The 16,681-nt window shown below is 41.6% G+C and overlaps 1 protein-coding gene across 5 annotated transcripts in view; it reads left to right on the top strand.

Moving 5' to 3' along the window:
• DPP6 (dipeptidyl peptidase like 6) overlaps nucleotides 1-16,681 on the top strand; it is a 1,246,761-nt gene that overhangs the window by 1,206,262 nt on the left and 23,818 nt on the right. For all 5 annotated transcript variants that reach the window (XM_033931638.1, XM_033931637.1, XM_033931641.1 and 2 more), the window contains 2 exons: nucleotides 4,009-4,107; nucleotides 16,007-16,076. In XM_033931638.1, coding sequence (XP_033787529.1) covers nucleotides 4,009-4,107; nucleotides 16,007-16,076 — 169 coding nt within the window. The remainder of the gene's footprint in view (nucleotides 1-4,008; nucleotides 4,108-16,006; nucleotides 16,077-16,681) is intronic.

Genomic DNA, 16,681 nt, shown 5'->3' with positions numbered 1-16,681 from the left:
ACAATTATACCAATAGTGTTTCAGGAGGAAACTGGATTCTGTGTAAGTTGAGGTACCATTTGTAAGATCTTTTTTCAATAAATCTTCACTTTACCTCCATATTCAGTTCCTTGTGTGAGATTTTGTGGCAGGTCTTGTCAGACAAATCTGATCAATTTCTTTGACTGGATGACCAGAGAATTAGACAGAGTGATCGACTGGGTCAGGAACTTGTTGAGTGGAAGATGACAGAGGGTAGTGGTCAATGGAGATCACTCTGAGGAAAGGGATGTTACCAGTGTGTCTCAAGGTTCAGTTCTTGCTGAAGGGCTGCCAGTTAAGATTTGCCTCTTTACAGATGATACCAAAATTAGCAATAGAGTAGACATCCCTGATGGTGTGAATAACATCATGAGGAAGGACCTAGCGAAGCTTGAAGTATGGACTGAAATTTGGCAGCTAAGATTTAATTCTAGGCCATGCAAGGTCATGCATTTGGGCTGCAAAAACCCAAGGGAATGGTACAGTTTAGGGCAGGGGTGTCCAACCTTTTGGCTTCCCTGGGCCGCATTGACCGAAAAAAATGTTTCTGGGGTCACACAAACAAGTAAACGCTGCAGCAAGACAGAGGAGGGAGCCGGCAAGACAGTAAACACCCAGGGGCAGCAGAGGAAAACACTGCATCGCCCTCGACCGGGGCCCCACAAAATACTTCACGGGGCCGCATGTGGCCCTTGGGCCGCAGGTTGGACACCCCTGGTTTAGGGGTGAAGAACTTTTGAGCACTAAAGAGGAGTGGGACTTGGCTGTGATAATGTGTGATGAACTAAAGGTGACAAACAGGAGAGGAGGAAGTGATGTCACCATGGAAGATGGCAGCCTAAGCTGTGGGCTCCATCTTTAGCTCTGATTTTTTTCCCAGAGCTACCTGTATAATCTTAATCAGCGATCTGACAGCATCTAGTCGAAATAGAGACTGACTGGAAGATGTAAAGCGTATGGCAAAGAAAAAGAAACCCATGAAGGACAAGGTGTTGGGTCGGGCAGCTGAGTGGATGGCACACCGGCCGCCACGTGGTGCTAGCACCACTGATCTAACTACAGGCAGTTCACCTCCAGCAGATCTGACAATGGAGCAGAGAAAGGTGAAATGCTTATCAAGGCTGATATGCATGCATGGATAGCGGAGGTGAAGTCCAAGATTTCTGCTGTGAGACCTGCAGGTGAGGGAAGAATGGAAGTACTTAAGCAGTACCTTACCGACATGTGTGCCCAAACTGGTAGAGACCCAGGTGGATATCTGCGAAGAGGTGGCAGGGGTGCAGCGGGGAGTGGAAGATCTCAGGGCAGAAATGCAGGAGCCAGTGGCTATTAGCGTACTTGGAACCTGGCATAGAATTAGGCCCACATAATTGGGAGGAGAGGAGGGGCAGGGGTGATATGATACAGACATTTAAATATTTGAAAGGTATTTAATATAGGACCAAATCTTTTCCAGAAAATTAAAATTGGTAAAACTAGAGGACATAAATTGAGGTTAAGGGGTGGTAGATTTAAGAGCAATGTTAGGAAATTCTTTTTCATGGAGAGGGTGGTGGATTCCTGGAATGCCCTATCTAGGGAGGTGGTGGAGAGGAAAACTGATGGAATTCAAAAAAGAGTGGGATGAACACAAGAGGATCACTAATTAGAATATGAATGGGCAGACTTTCACAGCCTGAATCCCACAAGGAAGATGGTTTGGATAGGTTAGAGTCAGCTTCAATAGCAACTCCAGTAGTTGGAACCTAAGGAGAGTACCAGGTGGACTTCTAAGGTCTATGACCCAGGAATAACAAAGAAAAAAGACATTTTAATTGAATCATGAATTTGTAATGCATGTGATTACAGGGCAGACTGGATGGACCATTCAGGTCTTTATCTGCCGTCATTTACCATGTTACCATGACCATGGACATTGTGGCCTGCCTGCGGAGCTTTGCCCTGAAGGAGAGTGCTTTACAGCATGCACAGGAGCTGGAGGCCCTAACTTAGAATGGCTGTAGAATTAAGATCTACCAGGATTTGGCTGCAGGGACACTTTAGAAGAGAAGAGCCTTTCAAGAGATGACAAAGGCTCTGACTAAGGCCGATATTCAATACTGATGGATATAAGAGGGTCACCTCACTGGTTGAAGCAAAGGCACTACTGCAGAAGGAGGGAATCGAGGTTCTGAAGGAAGTGGAGATATGGTGCAGAACCCATCGATTCAGCAACGCCTGGCGAGTTTTTGCTGGCAAAGGGCAGGCAGATGTACTAGACCACACATACTTCGAACTTCAGACCAGTTATCAATATACCTTTCTTAACCAAAATTTTAGAAGCATTTGTGAATAAGCAGCTTTTAAGGTTCATTGAATGTTTTTCCTGTCTACGTGATACTCAGTTTGGGTTTTGATCCCAACATAGTACAGAGCTGCTTCTGCTAACATTAACAACTAAAGTTAAGCAATGATTGAGTCAAGGTTATCAATCTATTTTGTTACAATTCTATATTAGTGCAGTTTTTGACTCAGTCGATCATATTATGATGATCAACAGACTGAGTGAGTTGGGTCTAGGTGGATCTGTACTTAATTGATTTAATGATTTTTTAGTAAACAGGAATTATAGCCTGCTGAAGAATTGAACCTTTTCTAGGAGCTGGGCTTCTTCTGTGGAATGCCACAGGACTCTTCTATTTCTCCTACGCTTTTTAATATCTTTATGAGTACTCTGCAAAATGTACATTTGTCAGCTGAAGTTTGTATGTTATCCTATGCTGATGATATTTTTTTAATTAATTCTGTTAAGTTCAGATAGGGAGGACATTTCAGCTAAGATCACCGTTTGCATGAATAAAATTGGAGATTGGGCTTCTACTAATAAGTTGAAATTGAACGCAAGTAAGACAAAGGTTCTTTGGTTTCATAATTTACTATCTTCTGTTCCTTCACAACTTGTGGTAAAATAACCTGTTTTCATGTTTCCTAACTTGACTTAAAATCTTTCATGATGATTTAAATTATACCAAGTTAAATTATCTCAACATAAGCTATACTGGGTCAGACCATCTAGCCCAGTATCCTGTTTCCACAGTGGCCAATCCAGGTCACAAGTTCCTGGCGAAAACTCAAATAATAGCAACATTTACTTAATTTAATTTAAGTGCTTTGAAAATGAACACTTTAATTTATCCCAATTTGACTTAAATTATCTGAACTTGACTTAAATTGTCCCACTGTGACTTAATTTATCCCAACTTGACTTTCATTACCTCAGGTTGACTTAAATTATTTCAACTTGACTTAATTTATCCTAGCTTTTGAGTTAATTTCCATTGACCCAGAGCTAACTAGGCACCAATCAATATTCAGATCAGTGTCCAGTTATCTCAAGCACATAAAGTAAGGACAGCTGTTTTATTATCCTAATTTTATGTTGTGACTTAGCTGGTTAAGGCACTGATTATTGTCACTAACAGGCTAAGTTGCCACTCCGCCCTAACTCCACCCTCAGCCTGACCCTAACCAACCAGTTAGGGGATAGCCAACTGGAAAGTGCCACTGAATATCAGCAGGCTGATGACTCAGCAGGTTTAACCTGGAAGGAGCCTCTCCATCCCACTTAAACCCTTTTGAATATTGATCCCAGAATATCATAAAACAGATATCTGTCTAATGGCCCACATACTGAAATACCACATAATCCATACTTCATCTTCTATTTTACTCTCAATTCCACTGTGTTTGGATGCCTTTTCATTTCATTTCCTCTCTTGAACAGTGATAGAAATCATGTCTCATGTGCACAAATGTTCTGCCTTTCCTTTCAGGTCAGATACAGAATAAAATAGATTTTTTTACTCCTGATTTATCCTGTTAGAATCCTTTTGTATTCTAGATACTAAGTTGGATTGGAAGCCCTCTTATGAATTTAGGATGGTTGGGCATCTTTGTGCCCAAAATTGTGTGCGTTGTTGTAAATCCTTTTGTTACTCCTCATTGCAGGTATCTTTGAGCTAGAGGCAAATGCCAACGTGCAGACGGCCATAGATTCTAGACAAATGCCGAAAATAGAATTCCTGGACATCACAATTGAAGATTATAGTAAGTATTAATTTTCTTAATATTGAATGTTCGGAGGGGGGGGTCCTGGGCCCTGGAGGAAATTTAGGAAAATATGGGCTCCCGTTTGGGAGGGATTGTCCCCGAGAGCTCGTAGTTCTTTATTGAACTTTTGACACTGGAGTGTGTGGGGTGGGGTGGGGGTGGGGGATTCTGGTGGGTATGGTGGGGTTGGTTTCTGTGGGTCTTCGTGAAGGAAGACGCGAATGACCTGACTGTTTCTGCTTTTTGTCTTGTTCATTTTGGTTGGTATGTTTGTACTGATTGCTTTTGTAAATTTGAAAACATTAATAAAAATGATTTTTTTTAAAAAAAATTTTTCTTAATATTACCTCTAGTATATACATAGCATTTCTTCTACAAAACCTGTCACCTGTAGTTCCAGCAAAATGTCATTATGAAAGATCAGTAAGTGGGAAATATCTAGATAATAACAGGTTATTGGGCCAACATAATAATTTTCTAAGGCCTCATTTGATGAATGGAGCAGTATCGCCGTAAAAGATCATGCACAACATCTCTAGATTATTCTAAGGGTGTCAGTATCTACCAAGAATCTCATGGTAGGAATGGATTTTTTGATATGTACCCCAGCTGAGATTATATTCATGCACCTTTCTGATTTCATGTGTAACTTTCTTTAAATTAGTCTCCTTATCCACTATAATAAAACCCTTAGCACGCATGCACACTTCAATCTCCATGTGTCTGTGCTTCGTGATCCGTGCTTCCGTGCCGTGCATGCGCAGTGCCTGCCTCAGCTGATTTCCTGCTCCAATCTCTGATGCCGGCTGACTTTCTGCCTTCTGACTACATTGCTGCTGCTGCTGCCGCTGCTGATTTGTGCTTTTCGAGGGTTTTTTCTTCCCTTACCAGGGCTGGTAATGGGTTCCAGATTTGGGGAGCAGTAACTAAGAAAAGTGTGTTTCGCTTAGTGTTTATAGTTCCTAGGGATGGTATCACAAGAAGATTTTTAGCCTCAGATCGTAAGGTACAGAAGGGATTATACGGGATAATCACTCTGTCTAGGAATAGCAAATTAGTGAGGCAAGATCTCCCTCGGCTGAACCCATGCTGACTCCATCTCATTAAATCATGTTTATCTACGTGCTCCACAATTTTATTTTTTTATAATTGTTTCCACCATTTTGCCCGGCACTCAAGTGAGGCTTACCGGTCTGTAATTTCCTGGATCTCCCCTGGAGCCCTTTTTAAAAATCGGCGTAACATTGTCCATCCTCCTATCTTCAGATACTACACACGATTTTAGCAACAGGTTACAGATCACAAACAGCAGGTCAGCAATCTCATGTTTGAGTTCTTTTAGTACCCTGGGATATATACCATCCAGTCCAGGCGATTTATCACTTTTTAACTTGTCGATTTGGCTTAATACATCTTCCAGATTCTCCGAAATTTCTTTCAGTTCCTCCACTTCATCACCCTTGAAAACCATGTCCACTTCAGGTAGATCTCTTACATCTTCTTCCATAAAGACCAAAGCAAAGAATTTATTCAGTCTCTCCGCTATGGCCTTATCCTCCCTGAGCATCCCATTTGCTTCTTGATCATCCAACGGTCCCACAGATTCCCTCACAGGTTTTCTGCTTCTGATGTACCTAAAAAAATTGTTAAGAGTTTTTGTCTCTTTTGCAAGTTTCTCTTCTTATTCTTTCTTAGCTGTCTTTCTCTTTATATTGTCTATTGCCTATGGGGGTATGTTTATTAATAGGTGTTAAATCTTCAATGCACTAACAGGATTACCAGATGACCATGTTAAGGCGCTCTGTGGTAATATACCTGTCAGTACAAATATTAGGGAATGTGGGCATATCATAATCCTGTTAGCATGTACAAGGTAATGCACTCTAATTGGATAACATTAGCTGAGTTAGCATTGGATCCCTTTGGGCTAGATTCACTAAGCCCACCTTACCTTGCCAGTCCATGTCCAATCCATGTCCGGGCTTCCTATTCACAGCGCGTCCATATGCTAATTAGGCCGATCGGAGGCACGCCCCCAATCAACCTCGCAGATCGCAGAAGAGCGATCCTGATGCATGCACAGATCATCTTCTTTGCTTGTAGATGGTCTGCGCATGCGTCCAAGACCCCTCTGAGCCGCAACTTTTTTTTTTAAACTTTTACTTTTTTGTAGCCCAGCGAGCCCGTGGTTTTAAAACCACAGGCTTGCAGTGCAGAGAAGGGCAGGAGAGATCCAGGGATGAGCAGGGCAGCGATTTGGGGCAGAGCAGGCAGGTGAGATCCGGGGAAGAGCATCGAGGCAGCAGGCAGGAGAGATTTGGGGCGGCAAGCAGGAGAGATTAGGGACAACAGAAAGCACGGCGTGCAGAGAGCAGGGTTTCAGTGGAGCTGGAGAGTCAGAAAGACGTTTGCGACTGGTCCCCAGCAGTCGCTTCTTGGGTTGATCGGCCAGCCCAGTCGGTTTCAAAAATATCTTTGGCGAATCGCGTCCCTGTCTACTTTGCATGCGTTTCCCCTCATTTGCATGCACGGATTGGAAGTGAATCGGGCCAGAGGGAAATCTGGTCGCACAGGGGTCGCAAACCAATCGGTTTGCTTAGTGAATCTAGCCCTTAGTAGTCCTTAAATGCTCCCACAGTCCTAGCAGTTAAAATGCACTAATGATTATATTAACACATGACCTGCATAAAACATTCCCTCAAATAGAATGGTGTTAGATTTGCAATTAACATGTGCTAAAATCAGCGTTAACTGCAAATCCTAATTCTCTTTGGTAAAATACTCCTATGTTCATATTGATCTTGTTGTTTACCACCTTGGAAGAAATCCTTCAAAAAAGCTGTAAATAAATCATCATAAATAAATCTGAATCATGTTTGTCAAATATCATTCTCTCTATAGATAGATAAAAATGTTTTTATCTACTATATATCTACTTAACACTCCATAAAACTTTATTTATAGCCTTACTGTTCACAGCACCTTACAAAAGAGTCAAGCTGTACAAAAAACAGAGGAAATATAAATCTGGCACCATTAAGTACAGTACTACATCAATATACAATCACTGATTCCTCAGAAATTTATTAAGTAAAAATGTTTTTAAAATTGTAACTTAATCAATTGCCCTCCCCATCTGCTAAGCTGAATATTGGCTGGTGCCAGGGTAACTGCATTGGCCTAAATATTCAGTGCCAGCACTTGGATTTAACTTAGCCCATAGATGGAAGGAGCTTAAAATCTGTTGACCACCTCAGGCTGAATATGGACTCCTATCTCCTGAATTCCATTTCTGACACTAAAAATTGCAAGTGGATATTTGGGTGCTTGCCCAATTTCTGTGTAATTTAGGAGTCCTTTTACTAAGGCACGCTAAATGCTAAGGTGTCCATTATATTCTACGAACGTGTTAGCATTTAGCGCATGCAAAATCGGCCAGCGCGCCTTAGTAAAAGAGGGGGTTAATTACTTAACAAGCCAAAGCAACAATCAATTAGCACGTATAACATAAATTTCTATTTATATACCGCAAAAGCTTTTGGTTCTATGCAAACTACAGCATAAATTGGTAGGTGGTTAACAAAGGAATTTACAATGAGGTAACAAACAGATCTTTATAAAGAGGTAGAAATGGCCAATGTCAGGGAGCTACCGCTTAACTTGTAAGGAGCAGTTAGCAGTAGAGATTTATAAAGCGATAGAACTGATCAATGTCATTGAGCTATAACCTAGCTTGGCAGGCGCGATTAGTAATGGAAGTCACATCCTAGGTAGGGTTACCAGACATCCGGAAAAATCTTTTTAGAGGATTGTCCAGGTGCCCAGACGGTAGTGTTGCCCGATTCAGAGAAAAATATTTTAATTCGATTCAATTCACCCTGTTGAATCGATTTTTCAATTCGATTCGATTCACTATTAATGACACAGCTTTTTAAGTTTAAACATTTTATTTAACCAAGGCAATATCATGTCAAAAATAGGAACATCCAAACTATAACATAGCTGTAAAATTGGTTAGAAACATAGATTCACAGCTTCCCCAAAGCAAATCATCCCCAAAGTTTCCCCAGCCCCCCTGCCTGATTCTCAATTTTTCCAGGCCCCTGCCAATTCTCAGCTTCCATCCCCAGCCCCCAAGACTTACCAGCCCCCCTGCCGATTTCAGCTTCCATCCCCAGCCCCCTGCCGATTTCAGCTTCCATCCCCAGCCCCCAAGACTCACCAGTCCCCCTGCCGATGTATTTACTTACTGCCTGGACTGGATATTAAATCACAGGGAAGAGAGGAGAAATGCGGGGAAAGAGCCAGCCAAAACTAGTATTTGTTGCTGCCGAGTGCCAAGGTCTGCTGCACGAAGTCCGCTTGCTCACCGCTTGACTCTCCCACCACTCCTTTTGTTCTTCTGATGTAACTTCCGGTTTCGCAAAACCGGAAGTTACATTAGATGGGAAGAGCCAAGCGGCCGGCGGCGTGAAATAGCTCAAACTCATCTTGCGGCTGAATCGGTGAGTCTGGTTTTTAATAAAAACGAACCGATTCGTATCGATTCACCTGATTTGAATCGGTGAACCGATTCGAATCATGAATCGGGCAGCACTACCGGATGGACCTTCCAAAATCCAGCACTTTGGGTTTTGGAAAGCTCCAGTCACGTCTGGAGGGCCTCTGAGCATGCACTGATGATGTCACACGTGTTCACGCATGCTCAGAAGTCCACGGATGTGACCCAAAGGTCAGGAATGAAAACACGAAGCTTTCTGTGGGCAGGGCTAAAGGCAGAACAAGACAGGGCTGGGGGGTGGAATAGGGCTTGGCCATGCATCTGGTATTTTACAAATGAAAATATGGTAATTCTAGTCCTAGGAAGGACTACCACATTTAGAAAAGAGGTGTGTTTTTAGGAGCTTTCTAAAGTGCATGCACGAGGCTGATGCTCTGACCAGTTGGTTCCATTCTGGGTCTCTGGAAATGGCTTGGTATGATAGGAGTCTGTTGATGAATCTTTTTTGAGTGCAGCCTTTGACTGAGGGGAAGGTGAAGAATGATTGATGGCATGTCGATTGTCCAGGTCCAGCGAATAGGAACTGATTAGTAAGGTAGTTGGGCAATAGGCCATATAATGCTTTGTAAAAGAGACTGCCGAATTTGAAGAACACTCAACTCTCTATCGTCAGCCTGTGCAGTTTTTGATAGAATGTGGTTATGTGGTCAAATTTTTTGCAGGTTAAAGATAAGCTAATTATTGACACCAATTGGCAGCAATTGGTAATTATGCATGTAACGTGCTATATACTATTCTATAAAGATGTGTGCATAAATATTTTAGTGTGCAACAGGAAAGTGGAGAAAAATAGGCAAGTCAAGGGCATGCAGGAAAGATGCATGCAGTATTATAGAATTTGGGAGGGATCCACGCCTAAGTTGGGCGCAAAGATTTACACCAGGTATGAGCTGATACATAAGAATAGCCAAACTGGGTCAGACCAATGATCTGTCAAGCCTAGTTTCCCAGATCACAAGTATCTGCATTGGCCCCTGAGGAGACAGGATTCTGGGCTAGATGGACCATTGCTCTGTCCCAGTATGGTGTAAGTCCTGGTGCCTAAAAGATGAGCGTGGATATCACCATCTATGAACTTTGCCAAACTTGGAGCCCTGCTTATAGAGTGGCATTCGGTGCCAATTTTTGCAGCCGCCGCTAATAAAACTAGCATTCAAATATATTTACATGTCATTTGGGTCTTAGAAAGTGTGTTGCTTTGCTTTAAAGTGGGGTCCTACTTCTGAACACAGCACCTCTTTAGTGCTTTGCAGAAATATGTCCTATCGAACTAGGCAGTTCTGTTGTGTGCATATAAAAGCTTGAAGTTCATCCTGCTGCTGAAGCCTAGTGGTTAGCACAGCAACCTCAGAAGCTACAGAACTGAGCTCTGATCCCACTACAGCTGTACCAGCTTCTATCAGTACGTATTTTTCTGTGACTCACAGACCCATCTGTGGAAACTGCTCTGTGACAACCTTCTGTAGCTAAGTTTGGCATAGAGGTCCTGAGTAGATTGCTCAAATATCATTGTCTGTGGGCTTAAGCGTTTGATAGAGAAACTGTGCATGTGGGCTGAATAGGGTGTACTCTTTGGCCTACCTGTTGGATCCAAGCCAGGTACAAGATATGGTCATTGGAGTAGTTGTTTCCAGGGAAATGGAAATGGTTGCAGATGCAACCTGATAGGGGTTCACACCATGCTTGGATCCAGCTTGTGGTGCTGATGTGAGAATACTTGTAAACCCTGCAGGTGACACATGCATCAGACAGGGCATAGTGGCAGCACAGTTTATCCCTCCCTCCCTCTCTTCTGCTCTTCACTGTGGGCAGGAAACCTGTGTGGTAGCTTTATAACCTTGATATTAATTAGAGCTCCCTGCCGCGGCCACTCTCAGACGATCACGGCAGGGAAATTCCCCCCTTCCCTATCAGCTGAGCATCAGGGACTCCCCAAAGCCACAATTCTGTAACTGGTGCCCAGAACTTGGGTGCCAGTTACAGAATCGCAGCTTTGCGGAATCCCTGATACTCAGCTGATGGGGGAGGGGGGAATTTCCCTGTTGTGATCAGCTGCTGCAGTGTAGGCAAAAATAGGCAGCTGAAATGTAGGCCAGGGTTTCCCAGGCCTACATTTCAGCCACCTATCTTGACGTGATTCGTGGTTGGGTAGCTGCTTTAGATCACCTAACGCTACTTTGGAGGTTGGCCATGCCTACTTTGGTGTCTGTGGCCTAAAGCGGCTTCCTAGCCATGATTCCAGCAGCCATTTCAGCCGTCGTTAGGTGCTTCAACCCTGCCGTTTCTGACCATTGGCAGGGTGCCTACCGACACCTAAATTTAGGCGCTGGTTATAGAATTTCCCTCTAAATATATGACCCCTTTTATAAGCCATGGTAGAGCGTTTTAGTGCTGGCTGACAAGGTAAATGTTCTGATGCTCATGAGAACATTTACCTCGCCAGCCAATGCGAAAATGCTCTACCGCAGCTTGATAAAAGGGGGCCCTAGATTCTAATTTACATGCCAGTGCCTATGCTTAAATTAACACAGTGACCACACCATCTGAACATTGACCTCATAGATATATATTTCTCTGTATGGATATTTGTTTGGTGGGTTGTACCTGTTCTCTGTTTGACTCCTTAATAAACACTTATATACTGTATATATAAAAAAAAATACATACATCAGTTGGATTTTACAGAAAACTTATTGTCTTTTGTGTTCCTTATGGGCTTTTTAATTTTTGTTTTTGCTCTGCCATGAAGGCCTAACAGTGACTGAATCAGTATGCCGCATTTGTCCTTTATATTTAAACAGTAAAGTCAAGTGGTTGCTTTTCTACCTGTCCCCAGGCTATTGATCCAATTCATCAGTCATTAGTATTCAATCCCGAGTAAGTACTTTCATCATGTCAAAAAAAATGACTGCAGAGCAAACCACTTAGCTATAATTGTTAGTATGTAAACTAATTCTGCTAATACCAATTTAATTTACTCCTCTTTGCAGTCTAGATTTCTCTTGGTACCAAGTTACTGAAGGACATGCTAAAAAAAAGTTTATGTACATTTTAAAAATTGTGATTAGTGGCTAATCGTAACGGATAATTCAAGATCCATCAGACAAACCTTCCTACTTTCCTAGATAGACTGCTGATACCACACACACTTTCCATATCCTTACATTCGACCGAGCAAAATCTTACCCTCCTTAAAGATTATCGGCACAAGACGTTCCGAGATCTTTTCTGTCATCGCACCACAGTTATGGAACTCACTCCCAGGCTATATTAGAGAAGACGCTATATTAGACAGGTTTAAGAGCTCTTTGAAAACCTCATTATAGGAGGGTTATGAAAACTGAGCTGCTAAAGGATGAAATCCAGAATAGTAAACTGATCAGAAATTGGCTGATTGATAGGTGGAAAAGGGCAGTGATAAATGGAATTCGCTCAAAAGAAAGGTGAGTAATGGAGTGTCTCAGGGATCCATACTGAGGCTGATTCTGTTTAATATATTTGCGAGTAATATTACTGAAGGTTTATAAGGGAAAGTATGCCTTCTTATGATTGGCATGAAGATTGGCAATGGAGTGGACAGTCTGGAAAGAGCTGAAATCATGACAGGTGAACCACAAAAATTAGAAGCTTGGCCTTGTACTTGGCAGTTAAGGTTGAATGTGAAGAAATGAGGGTTACAGAAATCCAAAGGAGCTGTATGTGATAGGAAGTTAGGCCCTGATTCTATAAAGGCCACCTAAAGTTAAACACCTACTTTAATTGAGTAATGGCTTAATCGGTGCGGATATTGGCACTCAACACCTCACAATCGGCCCTAATTGAACTCAATTGAAAGTGAGGCACCTAACTTGAAAATATTGATTCTATGAAAAGTAGGCACTTAGTCCAAAGCTCCTACACTAAAAGTGGGCATGGTTAGGGGTAGATCATGGGCGTGTTCTTGAAGTAGGCATCTCTTTGTGAATCAGGTGCCATTAGACTCTGATATCAGCACCCAACTTTAGGCCTAGGAAACCCTGGCATAATTTGGGGACACCTAAATGTCAGGATGCTGAGCACCACCTAAGCACACTTAGGCGTCACTGAGTGTGATTCTATAATGAGCATCTGAGTTTTATAGAATTGGTGCCGATATCGGCGCCTAACTTTAGAGGCTAACTTAGAAGCTGATGTGTGCAGACCGGAAAAGAAACCTCAGGATGATAACCTGAGGATCTCAAGATGGCAAAACAATGTAATGAGGCAATGGCTAAGGCTTGAAAGATGTTGGTTGTACTAAGAGGGGCAAAAACAGTAGGAAAAAAAAAAAGAGGTAATAATGCCATTGTACAAGTTGTTGGTGAGATTGCATTTGGAGTACTACATTCATTTTGGAGATTGTATCTTGCTATGGACATTTAAAAAAAAAGCTGTTCAGAGGAAAATGACCAAATTGGTATGGGATCTGCACTGGAAAACATATTATAAGAGATTTGAAGACTTGAAATACCTGGAGGAGAGGTTGGACAATGGGGAAGAGCAGCAATATGCGTACAGTATATGAGACTATAGTCCTTTAACAGTTAAAGACAATGGCAAAAGTTAAATGTAATGACTTTTTTAAAAAAGAATTTCCAGCTAAGGGTTAATAGGAGCTTGATTTGATTGCAGATCTGTCCAGGCAAGTAGAGCTTTGAGACTGTGAAAACAGTTTTGTTCTAAATGTTATATTGAAAGGGCCTAGCTGTGTTGGATGGGGGGACAGGAGAGGAAAGAGAAAGACATTTGGAAAGGGTGAAGAAGGGAAAAATTAAAAGGAGGGAGAGAAAGAGAGAATCTGGTAGGAACTGGGAGACAGAAAGAGAAGTTGGCAGAGTATGAAGTTTGAGACAGGGTGTGTGATAGGTTTGTGCCTGTTGACAGCGTCTTCAGATTTGGATTTTTTTTTTTTTTTTAAATTTCCTTACTCATTTTTCCAAACCTGTGCTCAAGGCAAGTTACATTTAAGGTACAATAAGTATTTCTCTGCCGCAGAAGGATTACAGTCAATGGTGAACACCGGTCTATAAAACTAGTGAAGATCATTAAGCTAGGGGGATAAACACAACCTCTTTTTTGTCTAGTTTGTAATCTTTAGTGAGAAGCAATCTAGTTTGAGTAGTTTTAAGAAAATGTTGAAGAAACATCTCTTCTGTAAGATGAAATATGGGACGATTTATAGTTTTTTGATCTGAGGTGCTGGTAGCCTCTTGTAATTTTAGGAGGCTTTACGTTATTATTATAATGTTATATTGATTTTGATTTGTTGTATTGTATGTGATTCTGTTTGTGTATGTACTTTACTGTGATCTGCCTTGGGAAAGCCGGAGTATAAATAAAGAAATACAAGAACCGGTCTCTCATCCCCAGGGTTTTTTCTGAGGAGTACCGAGTACCAGCACCATTTCCATTGCTTGATAAAAGTGATCCATGGTCTCCAAGTATTATTAAAAGAGCTCAGGTTCTGCCTTCTCATGGATTCTATGGCTGGTTGTAGGGAGTCTGGCTGTAGTAGGGTGGGTCCCTCAGTGATTACCCCACTCCTGAAGAATGGCTTGGTATTTAAGTACTGGCACATTTTTTGCTAGAAAAATGTACTTCTCATTTCTCTGTTTAGTAGAGCTATACAACTAATAGTAGTAGGTGAGTAAGTTAGGCTGCAATACTCAACTTAATAGAGAATGACCACCAGAGATTCACACAAGTATAATGAAATTTATCTTTTATTTTCAATTTAAATGATATTACACATTAAGCAATTTAAATATTAAGCAAATTATAAATTGTATACAGCTAATATATTTTGTATATAGTTATGCAGGAAGATGTCTCTCTAAATCTCAGAAATGACTATCTCAATTCTGTATTGCTGTGCTGTCTTTTTATGCTTTTTTCTAACCTATCTATGACGTGTTTTAGCTTATACAATTTGTCATGTACATGTCCCTGTCTAGTACAGACTGAAATTTCCTTTGCTTCTGGATTTTTCTACCTTCACATTTCTCTATTACCTAAACTTGTTCTATAGTATTATTTTAACTTTGTTTCCATAGTTGCCAACTTATCTACTTTTCTAGAGCACCTGGCTTCTCATAAGATCTGTTTGCTTTTCCTCAGGTGTTCTCAATCATTGTCATCTTTGATTCCCCTGTGCTCTATTGGTCCTGTTTTCTTACCTCTATCAGTGACTAATTAAATTTCTTACATTTTCATTCTGCTCATGCCAGTGCTCTCAGAACTCCATTGTTTTCTCATCACAAATCTCAGGAGCGCACTGTATCTCACTCAGCTCTATTGCCTTACTTTCTTACAGCATGATCACTTGCTAGCCCCTCAGTAAGATATAAGAGAAGGGCTGGGATATGGCTGGAAAATTCCTAGAAGCCTTTGCCTGGTAACCCAGGTGGCACAGAATTTGTCATCTTTTATTTACATGCAGGAGAAGGGCTTAGGGTATAGGGCAAGAGAAGAGCAAAAAGCCACCATCAGGTGGGTGCCAGAGAAACCACCAAAGAGTTGTCCTTGGGGAAATGAAGAGTTAGGTCTAAGCTTGTGGAAAGTCACTATAATTGGGAAAGGAGTCATGTCCAGGCCAAGGGAAGAATTTCATCATCTTCATCTAAAATGTTTTTTGTTTTTGTATGCTTGACGTTCTCTTGAAGTACCCCAGTGGAGAGCCTGTTAAAGGAGTGATCTGTGAGACCTAAAAGAACCTGAATGAAATCAAGTTTGAAACTTGTGAGCCAGCCAATGGAAATCAGTGGTGACCATTAGAGAATGACACGGTGGCAGTGGTGCCAGTTATCAAGGTTTTAATCCTAGCTACTTCTCATTCCTTTCAATGTGGGGCTATTTTCATAGCATAAGTTCCAAAGGCAATCCATACCATCAGGCTAGCCCCAAAATGGGGGCACAAAAGCAAAAGTTGACTTAAGGCACGACAACTCCTTGTTGCCACATTCTCCCTGTTCCTCACAAGCATGAGATGTCCACTTGCCCTACAGATCCCTAACGTAGCTCTAATTTCTACTAGCCCAGAAAAAAGGGGCTATCTATAACCCTGCAAAGAGGCTTAAACATCATAGAGCGGTAATAGCAATTTTGTTAGCAATGCAGAATACAATTACAGAAGGTGCATGGTACATTTTATATACTTTGTCAGATCTTGATATTGCAGAGGTTAATACTCTGTTTTATATCATTTACTTGCTCTCCAAATTCTTTTAATATACAGTACTTGCATTATTGTAGCATTTGATCAAAATTCTCACTAACACTGTTTATAACCAGTATGTCTATGTATTTGTTGTTCTGTAGCACTACCCATGAAGATCCTAAAGCCAGCCACTTTTATAGACACATCCCACTATCCTTTACTGCTGATTGTGTAAGTACGGTGCTGTTTGATCTTCTTTATTAAATTAATACTTGGGGAAAGGAGTATTCTGATAGAACAGCCTAGATCATATGGTCATGGGGTAAAATTCCACATACTGCATGAACTGGACTCGTTGTCTAGATGTATGTCAAAATGGATTTCACCACTACTAACGTGTGGGCATTATACTGCTCACCTGACTGTGCCGTATATCTTACTTAACCCTCCCCCCCCACCCCTTTACTAAGCCGTGGTAGAGGTTTCTATTGTGGCCCAGAGTGCTGAATGCTCCGAAGCTGTTCTGACATCGAATTCCTATGAGAGCATGTAGCACCCTGGGCTGCAGTAGAAACTTCTACCATGGCGTAGTAAAAGGGCCTTATTTTGTTGTATTGCTGATTGAGGAATTTGGTGAACCTAGGCAGGAGTCAACGGAAATAGTTTCCAGGAAACGTATTTCCATACTTCTCATGCACCTGCTCTTCTGATTCCTTACAGCTGCTGTCTTTTGACATGACTTTAGCATTTCTTCTTTAAAATGGAACTCAAAATTTGACTGCCCATATTTCTGCTTAGCGCCCAGATTTTTGCATGCAGTTTATAGAATAAGGTCA

This window comes from Geotrypetes seraphini, chromosome 2 (genome assembly GCF_902459505.1).
Source record: "Geotrypetes seraphini chromosome 2, aGeoSer1.1, whole genome shotgun sequence".
NCBI lineage: Eukaryota > Metazoa > Chordata > Amphibia > Gymnophiona > Dermophiidae > Geotrypetes > Geotrypetes seraphini.
This window is presented reverse-complemented; position numbering and strand designations above follow the sequence as displayed.